General features: G+C 55.2%; 1 protein-coding gene across 4 annotated transcripts; it reads right to left on the bottom strand.

Annotated features, from left to right (window-relative positions):
* Nucleotides 1-959: 959 nt before the first annotated feature.
* Nucleotides 960-9800, bottom strand: RPS19 (ribosomal protein S19). 4 transcript variants are annotated; one of them, XM_073890224.1, is made up of 7 exons: nt 9657-9800; nt 9110-9180; nt 8709-8809; nt 2764-2947; nt 2180-2234; nt 1893-1927; nt 960-1206 (listed from the first exon to the last, which is right to left on the bottom strand). In XM_073890224.1, exons 2-7 carry the CDS (start codon nt 9178-9180, stop codon nt 975-977), a joined length of 678 nt encoding a protein of 225 aa, XP_073746325.1. In that variant the 5' UTR covers nt 9657-9800; the 3' UTR covers nt 960-974. The 4 variants fall into 4 exon arrangements, with proteins under 4 accessions (XP_073746325.1, XP_073746326.1, XP_073746327.1 ...); XM_073890225.1 differs by having other exon boundaries at nt 1139-1206; nt 1893-1980; nt 9657-9797; XM_073890226.1 differs by lacking the exon at nt 1893-1927 and having other exon boundaries at nt 1139-1892; nt 9657-9793.
* Between the last annotated feature and the right edge of the window lie 847 nt (nt 9801-10647).

Raw genomic sequence — 10647 nt, 5'->3', positions numbered from 1 at the left:
CCTAGTTGTATTAAGTGATTTAGTAAGTGCCTTGCACATGATAGGCTGTTTATTCAGCACAAACTTGAGCTGGAGCTGGGAGGGATGACAGCTTCATTCCCCACCGGATGTGGGACTGATTTTTTCCATCCTGACCACCAAGTAACTGGTCGTGTGCTTGGTGCACTGCTCTGAGCCAAGGCACTATCTATACGTAACTCTGCAGACCTCTCAGGAGTGATCCAGACAAGGAGCGGAGGGCTCAGAGGGGGAGTAAGTGGTTCAGGATTGCATAGAATTAGGGTCAGAGCTGGAAGGTTATTGAACACGAGTCACTTGAGTTCAAAGCCCAGGCTTCGCACTGGAAGTAAATGGGTCCAATAACGGGCTGGGGGAAATCAGGAGACCTTGGCGGAGCCAGCTCAGGCTCTGCTTCGTAGTGTTCCCCAAGGAGGAGGTGGGTTTGGTCACATGGGGCCAATTCTCCAGGCTCAGCTTTCTGGGATCTGGCACATGCCCACTTGGTGCCCTTCAGAGCTCCCACCCCATTTGCACCGAGAGCCAACTGCCATGCAGGACTGTAGAGGTCGTGCCGCCTGACGGCCCAGCTCAACCTCTGTGCAGGAGCCTCACACAACCCTCTCTTCGGGCAGTGGTGGGTGTGGGAAGTGGCACCCCATCCCAACTCTGGGCAGGGACAACTAGCTCCAAAAGGTGCATACCAGGGACACTCAAGGAGCCACCAGGAGTGAAAGGTGGCTGTCCCAAGTCTACCTCCTTTAGGGAAGAAGCCACCTGCCCCTCCTGCTTTTGTTCCAGCGGGGGACAGAGTGCGACCTCTGCAGCACAGGCCCCAACTGGGGCCACCGCTTCAACAGCCACTCTTTTCTCGGTTTCTCATCTGAGAACTGCAAAGGCAGGATGTGGGGGGAGGGGTGAGAGGCTCCAGGTCCCGGCCCCACCCAACCACCAGCCTAGCTGGGGCACAGGGCCCACTAGGGGTAGAAGGGCTTCAGTTGGGAAGGCTGGGCCTCAGGCTCTAGTGGGTATTGGTGCCACAGCCCCCCAGGCCCCCCCCCCTTCATGAGGGAAGAAGTGCCATGCAGTGCTCCTTCCTCCTGCCCCCAATGGAAGGCGAGAGCCAGTGAGAGACCCGGACCAGGATTACGAACGAGGCAATTTATTGACCCAGCATTTGCTCTAATGCTTCTTGTTGGCAGCTGCCACCTGCGGGAAAAGATGGGGAAGTAATCAGGATGGGCCATGGGGTCTGTGTCCCGGCACTCTGAAGCAGCTACCCACTACCCGAGGGACACCAGCCAACTGGATTTGTGGCCTGACATGCATTCATCTGATCTGATCCCTACAACCTCAGGCACGGCCTTTTACAGAAGCGTCAACGTGGACTCGAAGACAGGAAATGGGATTGCAACGCCACTGCCCCGTGACCCACACGGATGTCCGTGCCAGGCTCTGCCCTGCCCTGGAAGAGTTCACCAGCTCCTTCCAGGCTGCCCCCAGATGCTCAGGGGGCTGACACCTTCTATTCTCTTCTGCTCCTGGACTAAGTGACTAAGCTCTCTCCAAAGCTCCTAGGAGACCTGAGTCAATGATACATAAAGAAGAAAACCAACAACGGGTTCACGCCTGGCCCTGGGGGCTCCTGCTGCTGTAGCTCACTGAGCCCTCACTACCACCCTCTGAGGCTGGCAAGAGGAGACTGCTCCACAGACGGGGAGACCGGCTCCAGGCAAACGGACTCTGCCCCCAGGTGTCCAGCCAGTCAGTCATCTGGATGGAGACCTGAGTTCTGAGCTGGCTTGCCTCCCCGTCTCCACAGCCGTCCCATCTGGTGCTCAGCACGCATGAAGAGTAGGAGGAAACAGTGCAGCCAGAATCCTAAGAAGGCTGACCTGGGAGGAGGGAGTTGTATGTCCAGGAACATGTCCTGCATGAGAAACAAGCCCAGCTGCACTCCAGCACCCGCATTTCCAACCAGCTCTAGCAGGAAGTCAGTCAGAACCGTTCTTTCTCCTGTACCCGCCCCCTGCCCCCCCCCCCAGGCCAGCCCTCCTCTGACCCCCACCAGGCTGGGCTGTGACCTCCGGGGGAGGAAACTCTGATCTAACAAAGCCCAGGCTCTGAAAATTCCCTGGGCAGTGACTAAGGGACCCAGCCCTGGCACACACCCAGGCCTCACCTGTCCAGCGATTCTGTCCAGATCTCTCTGTCCCTGAGGTGTCAGTTTGCGGCCCCTGTGGGAGAACAGTCAAGCAGCCCCCCATGAGTGCAGGCTCTCAGCCCTGTCGCTGCGAGGCCCCTCCTGGATGTGAGCCAGGCTTCCCAAGAAGGCACCTGGCCATGGGACCACATGACACCAGCCAAGTCCCACTGAGGGCCCCGGTCGGCTGCATTTTAACGAGCTGGGGGCAGGAGTGGGAGCCCCCCTGGGAGCTGCCGGGGTGTCGTTTGTGCAAGCCTTAGATCAAAAGCCCCGAAAAATCAATTGGGAAAAGTTAACGAGCAGGCTAATGAAAGCGGACAGTCGCTAAATTACCTTCCTGGAGCTTGGGGTAGTCAGCCAGAGAGGTCGGGGTGAGGCCCCTCACTGTTTGCTTTTCTGCAGAATCCCCTGCCTGCCTGAGGGGCAGCTGCGGACCGTGCAGGACAGACCTGGCACCTCTCCACGTGGGGGAAGGATGGCTCTAGACAACTTCATTACAGGTGATCTGACCCCAAGTCTCCTCACCACCCGTTCCCAGCCATCCCCCTGCCCCTGCTTACCCATCTTGGTCCTTTTCCACCATTTTCAGCCCCTCTAGGGCTTGGAGGACCCTGCGGGCCACGCTCTTGGAGCCTCTACTGAAGTGGCTGGGCATGACCCCGTTTCTCTGACGTCCCCCGTAGATCTTGGTCATGGAGCCGACCCCAGCGCCGCCCCGGAGGTACAGGTGCCGTGCTGTGGAAGCTGGGGGGGGGGCGGGGGTGTGGGCCGGAGATGTAAGAACCCTTCTCAAGCAGAGAAGACTCCTCTCCACAGCTGAGGCAGGCCGAAGGAAGGGCCTTCCTCGAGGTCACACATACTACCAATTCCGTGTGTGGCCGCTAATTCTTCCCATTATATAGACTGGGGAAACAGAACACACACCAAGACCCAGTATCAGGCCCCCACCGCTAGCTATCCTGCACCCTGTGCCCAGGCTGGGAGACCAGAGGGCCCGCCACAGCAGTGCTGCTGTGAGGTAGGACTCTGTCCTATGGGTAGACCCTAGCAAATGCTTAAGCCATGACTGTCCACCTCCACGTGCCCAGGGCCGAGGGGCAGCAGGGTAATGAGAAGGGTCATGCCGCCACCTGAGTGCAGCTCCCCGAGCCCCTCAGCCCCGGAGAACTCACGGCTAGAGCGGACACCCCATGCAAACTGGAATGGGAATACCCCCGTGGACACAGGGTTCTCATCCCTAGCCTGGCTTGGGCAAGTCCCTGGCCCCTCACTGTTCTGTTCAACAGGACCACTTCTCCACCGGGCCCTGTGCCATCCCCTTTTCATTCTCTTCCTTAAGGCAGTAAGATGGCCCCAGGACCCAGCCTGATGGTATGGCCTTGGCAAGTCACTCACCCTCATCTGAAAATCAGGAATAACAGTGTCTGAGAAGAGTGTGGCTGTGAGCACTGCCCAGGTGTCTAGTGCTATTCTCCTTCACAGAAAAGCTAACAGGCTCCGGAGGATACTCACTGGCCTCATGTCACACAGCTCTGAGGGACAACCCCTCCAGACTGTTTCTGAGGGACAGCCCCTTACAGGGGCTGTTTGGGCTTTCTACTTCAGGGGGCCACTGCAATGTGGAGGCATTAGGGCCAGATACAGGGACTCCAGGTCATTTCAGGGCCCCTAGAGCCCAGCATGTAAGGCTTAGTTCTACAGATCAGAGAGGGAATCAGGATTCACTCTGTCAGTAACTACTTACTCCTGAGAGCTGGTGCCAGGCCATGTCCATGCGGCCAGCTCGGGGTGGGGGTGAAGTGGGTACTCTTCCTCTCAGCCTGCCCCTCCCAGAGTAGTTCTTCCACAGCACTTGTTCCCCACCCCTACCCCGAGATGGTCTCCGGATACAGCCACAGCACAGTTGAAACCCTCCCCACCTATCAGGACCACCATACACAAAAGCTCCTCCGTTTCACTGCTTCCGGCCTCTGCTCACTTTAAAACTCTTCTCCTTGGTTCTTCCTACCCCACTTTACCCCACACTCTACCTCCCCCACACCTCCAAGACCAAAACTCCCCTTCCAGTGATATCACTGGAGAATTCCAGACTTTAAGACCAGCTCGCATGCCCAACAACTACCACCCTTCCTCTCGAGCCTGTCCCAGGCCACGCCCTGACTGGGCTGGAGAGCTGCTCTCCCACTTGGGCTGTACCCAGGGCTGGGGAGAGCAGGACATCCTCACGAAGGGGGTGAGATGAATACTCCTAAGCACACAGATGCCCAGGAGATGCCTGGCCAAGACTGGACCAATGTTCTGCCCGGTCCTCATCTGGGCTCTACGAAAAGGGGTGGCCAACCCCTGGGCTGTCTGGTAACATAGGGTCTGAATCCCAACACTGCTCCTCATCAGCTGTTGAGAGTCCACCCCGGATTCAGGTGGTCTGGGCCACGGTACCTAAAGGGCACGATTTCCTTAAATCCCGAGGAGTGGCAGAGAATAAGCTCCAGCCAAATTCAACATACTAGTTTCTTCAAGGAACGGGTGGTGGGTTCCATCACTTTTTTTAAAGCTGCATAAAACTATCTGGTGTGGTGTCAGACATCACAAGCCTAGGTGTCCCCCCAGCCAACCCAGTTGATAATTATTTTCCTGACCCATTACAAGGGAGAGTGTTAACTCCACAAATTGAAAAAGTATTACAGTAGAAATACATGAATTCTACAAAATATTGACCTATTTTTCACACACCCCCACCCCAAGAGACCCAGGTCCCAATCCCTCTGAAGTGAAGTTGTAACATCACCAATCCAGGCCATCCTAGCTGCTGTTTATGAGGGTCACAGCGAGCCAGGTGTCATCACAACTGGCTTCTCCTTAAGTCCCTCTAAAGGCTTTCTGCTGTGCTCCTCTTGGGAAATCCTGTCCCTAGTAATGACGAGTCACTCCACACCTCCAACTGTGAAGGAGGGACCAGCACCGGGCTGCCAGCCGGAGGAGGGTCACAGGGGAGGGGGCACTGGAGCACCGCAGCCCAAGGAAGCTGCACAAGTGTCTTTGCAGCCCAGCGTCTCAACAGCTGGTTTTAAGTTCAGGTCTGTGATCCCTTCCTGACCTAGGGAGGCACAAAGTGGGGAAAGGAGGCCTCCCAGATACATCTTGCCCTCAACCCTTCTCCACTAAGCTTCTAAGGACAGAATCACTTTCCCGACCTTGTCACCCCTTAACTTGTTCCTGCACAGTCTCCAAGGCCTCAATCCTGCCACTAACACAGCAGGGGGCAGAGGACCAGGTTCCATCCTACAGTAAAACGCGCTCAGATGTCCCAATTCAGAGTTGCTCGCTGACAAGACACGATGGGGAGTCTCACCTCCCTCCCAATCAGCACCTTCTGAGAACTGAGAAGTCAAGAGACTTGCCCAAGGCCACCCTGCAACACCCCCTTCACAAAACCTTACAATGGTCTTTCCCTGACGCTGCCCCTCCTCTTAGAGCAGCTCCTGACACAGGTTCTTTCTAGCCCTACCTACCTCACCCTTCACCACTGTGCCTTGGTGCTTCTTACTCCTATAGCTGTCCCTTTTCCAGAGCTCCCTCAGGTCGGCTCTTCCATTTGCCTTTTTATCACTGCCCCCCCCGCCCCGAGATCAGAACGTGTCACTCCATGAAGTCAATCCCCACACCACCTGCTGCCAAGGCTCAGCCTCCCAGGACAGACCACTGCCCACTGTGCTTTGGTTCTAGACCCCCGAGAGGACAAGAGGCCAAGGCCCCATGATCCGGAGAAGGAATAAAGCAAATACAGCACAGACTCCGGTTTTGGAGTTAGCGTGCCATGCTCTCCCAGGGTCATTGTGAAGTGTTTGTACCTCAGTTCCTTGACTTGTTCAGAGTATGAGCTAACCCTAACTAGGTGGGAGCACTCCAGACTAGCAAACTTCTCCTTAGGGTCAAAATCGTGTGTGTGTGTGTTTTTTTTTTTTTTTTTTTTTAAAGATTTCATTTTACAGAGAGAGACACAGCGAGAGAGGGAACACAAGCAGGGGGAGTGGGAGAGGGAGAAGCAAGCTTCCCGTGGAGCAGGGAGCCCGATGCGGGGCTCGATCCCAGGACCCTGGGATTATGACCTGAGCCGAAGGCAGACACTTAACGACTGAGCCACCCAGGCACCCCAAGGATCAAAAATCAGTATTTTTGGTTTTGTAGGCCACGTGGTCTGTCACAACTGCAACTCTGCCTCTGGTGTGGATATAAACAAATAGGCATGGCGGTGTCCCAACAAAAAGGTACTTAACAGACCTGGGTCTAGAACCACCATACTATGCCACTAAGTCAGCTGGGCAAGTGAGGTCAAAAAAGGAATTTGGGGGGGCAGTTGGGTGGCTCAGTCAGTTAGGTGTCTGCCTTCGGCTTGGGTCGTGATCCCGGGGTCCTGGGATTGAGCCCCACGTCAGGCTGCAAACAAATAAAAAATCTTAAAAAGGCATTTGGGAATCTTAAAAAAATGGGAGGCCAGGAGGGCAGGTAGAAGATGTACACTCAGTGTGAGTTGTCAGAGAAGGGGCATAGCGGGCAGAAAGGGACCACAGCCACAGTAAGACTCATCTATGTGTACTGCCCAGAGTCTTTATCTGATTTCCCACGAATCTTTCCCCATCTACAAAAATGTAAAGTATGAAATGAGCCAAGGGAAGAGAGCTGGAGAACCCCGCCTCAAGTGATGGCATGGGAATGGTAGACTGTGGCATCATTAGCTGACATGTTACTTGACCTTCCTGACAACCACCATGAAACAGAAATCACCAGTACTACCTGAGAGGTTTTTGATAAGAGAGATTAAGCAAAATATGTATATTTACCTGACCATACAAAAAAAGCTAGTAGAATTTCTCATTTTAGATCCAAAGCTGCCTTGACCAACTAACTGATTCTTGGGGCACTGCCAAAGAACATTCAGGGCCAGGCAGTCTTGCTTCCCAAGACGGGTAGATGGGGTGGTGGTCTCATTCAGGCTCCATCCCTGATGTGCCCGGGGAAGTCACATCAGCTTCCCTCCACCAGCTCCATTTTCTTTTTTTTTTTTTTTTAAAGATTTATTATTTATTTATTTGACAGAGACACAGCGAACGCAAGCAGGGGGAGAGGGAGAAGGCTTCTTACTGAGCATTGTCTCCGATGCGGGGCTCGATCCCAGGACCCTGGAATCATGACCCGAGCCTAAGGCAGATGCTTAACAACTGAGCCACCCAGGCGCCCCCCCCCCTTCTTTCTAAAAGCACAGCAAGCGATTCCCACCATATGCTGCTCACCCTACCCACACAAGAGTTGACTGTTTCATCCTCAGGGATCTGCTGTGGCCAAGTCATGTTGGCCCCTGTGCCCAGTCTAGACCCTAAATTAAGAGTGGATCTCATGACATTTCATGCACGACTGCACCACACATCTACGAAACACTCCGTGTTCTGAAGTACCAAGGCAACTTGTACAGAGACCAACTCTTCTCAAGGTCATGCTGAAGTCTTCTCAATGCTTGCTTCCCACTTACTTCCTATCTGGAGACAAGCTTTGGCCAGGATGGAGCCCCTATGTCACAAAGGAAGGTTGATGGTTGCAGAGGCTGAGGGCCCTCAGTGAAGGCCTGTGCAGAGGCTGCCACCTAAACAATCCTGCACTGACTGTCCCCCCCCACAATCCCTAAGTTAGGCCTTCATGGGGTGACAGCTTGGAGAAACTTGAAATGTCAAGGACAGGTAAAAATTAGCACTGTGCTATCAGGTGCTACATTTAAGTCATTCCTTCCAAGGTGTCATCACTGGGAGACTAATAGAGAGAGGGGGCTGGCATGGTTACAGGGTGACCATAAGACCTTCTTTTAGGCATGTGGGACTTAGGAAGATTTAGAGCAAGGAGGGACTGACCAAACCTTAACCTCTTAGGAAAAACTTACTAAGAGTCAAGGAAAAAGCTGGCCTGATGATCTGAATAAAAACAAGACAGCTAACTTTTCTTGAAGGATTACTCTGCCATAGGTACAGTTTATAGCATTTTAACAGCCATAAGATCATTTGATTCCCACTACAATCCTCCAATGGTACAATCATTAGCCCCACTTTAGAGAGGACCACAAGAGGCACATGCAGATGGAAGTCACAGTTAAGCAGTAGAAAAGAATTTGAGTCTAGACCCCATGAACATAGAAAGATAAATGCCTCCCTCTAAAACACACCACCTTTAAGTAAAATACGAACACTCATTTGACCCTGATTTCCCTGGAGGCTCAGAGGAAGCCCCAAGTCCTTACACAAAACTCCTACAAATGAAGAAACAGCTTCAGAATGTGAAGTTATCGAGTGTCACACAAGCACGCAGGAACAGTCTGAGGTTTCTCCTCTCACACTGTACATCAACTATAATTTAAAGAGTTTCACCTCTTGCGATCTTGGGCTCACGGAGAGAATGGGGAGGTATGATGTATGCCAGAGGTCACCCAGGCCCCGACTCCCCAGAGGCCCCAGTTCCTCACCAGCTCGTGTGTAGAACCAGTTCTCATCGTAGGGAGCAAGCTCTTTATGCTTGGCCAGCTTGACAGTGTCTACCCATTCAGGGACTTTCAGCTTCCCAGACCTGGGACCAACAGTGAGAAAGGCACGATTCAGGAACCTGCACAAACTCCACCCCCTCCCCAATCCCTTCTGCTCAGCACAACTGCAGGTTACCAGGAGCCCCATGTGTCCCAGAATACAAAGCATCTGAAACCCAACTACAAGCCAAACCCAGGCCTCATGCAGACAAGCGGACTCCCCTCTGGGACCTCACACAAGCCCCGCCCCCCCCCCCCCCCCGGGGAGAGAAACAACGCCTGCCGAGGAACCAGGCAAAGACCACAGCTTCCAACCGCCGTGAAGACCCCGTTCCCACACTCACTTCTTGAGGAAGGCTGCCAGAGCTCTGACGAACTCCTGCTGGTTCACGTCTTTTACGGTAACTCCAGGCATCTGAGAGAGAGAGAGCACGCATGTGAGCTCAGGACCCGTGCAGACGACTGACAGAGCCGGGGCCTCCCCCGCCACGCCACTGAAACCGCCGCACTCCCGTTACTTCCCAAGGTCCCGCTTCGGTACTGGGCCCTGAAGGCCCCGGCGCCTGTGGGTGCTCGAGTTCACCGCCGCTCACGGTCTCTGCGGGTCGCAGAAGCACAAACACGCACTAGCGTGTCCTTGTGGAAACGCCAGAAAACCCCAGCCCCCGAACCGGGGGGCGCCCCCCGCATCCACGCCGCCCACCTGGCCCAGTCTCGGTTCCCGGACCGCGCCGACCGGGCATGCCCGGGCCTGCCGCTCGCACGTGGCTGCGGCTCCAGGGGGCGGAGCGGCCCCACGCAGTCGCCCCGGAGCCCCCCGGCACGCGCTCCCGGCTGGGGAGTCGGGCCCTGACGCCCCGCGCCCAGCCCGAACCGGAGCGCCCGCCCTACCGTGCGGCCTCCGCGCTGCCAGCCAGGGGAAAGGGAGCAACGGGGTTTCCCGGGCGCACAAGTCGGGCGTCGGGTCTCGCGAGAGGTCTGAGCGATCGCGAGAGCGGCGCCAGAAGAGCAGCCCCGCCTCTCTCAGGGCGAATGTGGCTTCGCCTCGGCGGAGGTGGGAGGGTGTGTGGTGATGAGGCGGGCGGGCGAAGGGAAAAGCCATGGGCGAGGGGATGGAGGCGTGCTTCCTCCCCGCCCTTTCCTCTCCCGGAGCGAAATAGAGCTCCCGTCCTGAGCTGGTTGGTCGATCGTGGCGGAAGGACCAGCGGCGGAGGAGACGGTGGTGGCGGAAGTTGTGGGGCCTTTGGGTGGGCAGGAAAGAGGGACCCGACCACCGCCTGAGCCCCCGTGGGGCGACCCCCTCTCTGGGTGGCTTTTTGGGCCGGAAGTGAGGGTAGTAAGGGCGGAACTGTGACGGGGAACCCAGCTGAGGAGCAAAGAGGGAATGTGTTCGACCACCAGTCCTCGCGAGAGCAGGAGGCGCCGGACCACCCCTGTTAGGGCGGAAACTGCTTCATCACGGCCCAGGCGACTGCAGTGGGAACGGGGCACCGCAGGCGGGGAGGAGACCAGGGCAGGGACAAAGAGGCGGAGGCGGGACCACCGGAGAAGTTAGTGCAGCTCTGCCTCCTAGTGCCTCAATCTGTTCGCTCGGCGCTTTGGGTTTATTTTGCCCACTTAGAATCTATCCACTTCACTGGCCTTTCAACGCTTCATTCTCTCCGTTAAGAAAAAGAAAATACAATTTAAATGGATATACCGAAATCCCGTTTGTTTGCCCTTTTTAAATGACTGTTCCTGTACATGGTGTATCAAATTAATTCCATCAGCAAATATTTTTTTGTGTGCCTCCTCTGTACTAGGCACAGATAAACGTTATGTAGTGTTACATGTGTAATCTAGTTTAATCCTTGTCGGGTCCAACAACCAAAAACAAGGGACA

Source organism: Callorhinus ursinus, unplaced genomic scaffold (genome assembly GCF_003265705.2).
Source record: "Callorhinus ursinus isolate GAN/ISIS: 27379988/994484 unplaced genomic scaffold, GSC_fseal_2.0 scaffold134, whole genome shotgun sequence".
NCBI classification, from domain to species: Eukaryota; Metazoa; Chordata; class Mammalia; order Carnivora; family Otariidae; genus Callorhinus; species Callorhinus ursinus.
This window is presented reverse-complemented; position numbering and strand designations above follow the sequence as displayed.

What these genes read in the sequence shown, in the direction of transcription:
- RPS19 (XM_073890224.1), bottom strand. Translation starts at nt 9,180, where the DNA reads ATGCCTGGAGTTACCGTAAAAGACGTGAACCAGCAGGAGTTCGTCAGA. An exon ending in CTGGCAGCCTTCCTCAAGAA is followed by an intron (nt 8,810 to 9,109) that starts GTGAGTGTGGGA and finishes TGTTGGTCCCAG; the next exon opens with GTCTGGGAAGCTGAAAGTCC. An exon ending in ATACAACTCCCTCCTCCCAG is followed by an intron (nt 1,207 to 1,892) that starts GTCAGCCTTCTT and finishes CTTTTCCCGCAG; the next exon opens with GTGGCAGCTGCCAACAAGAA.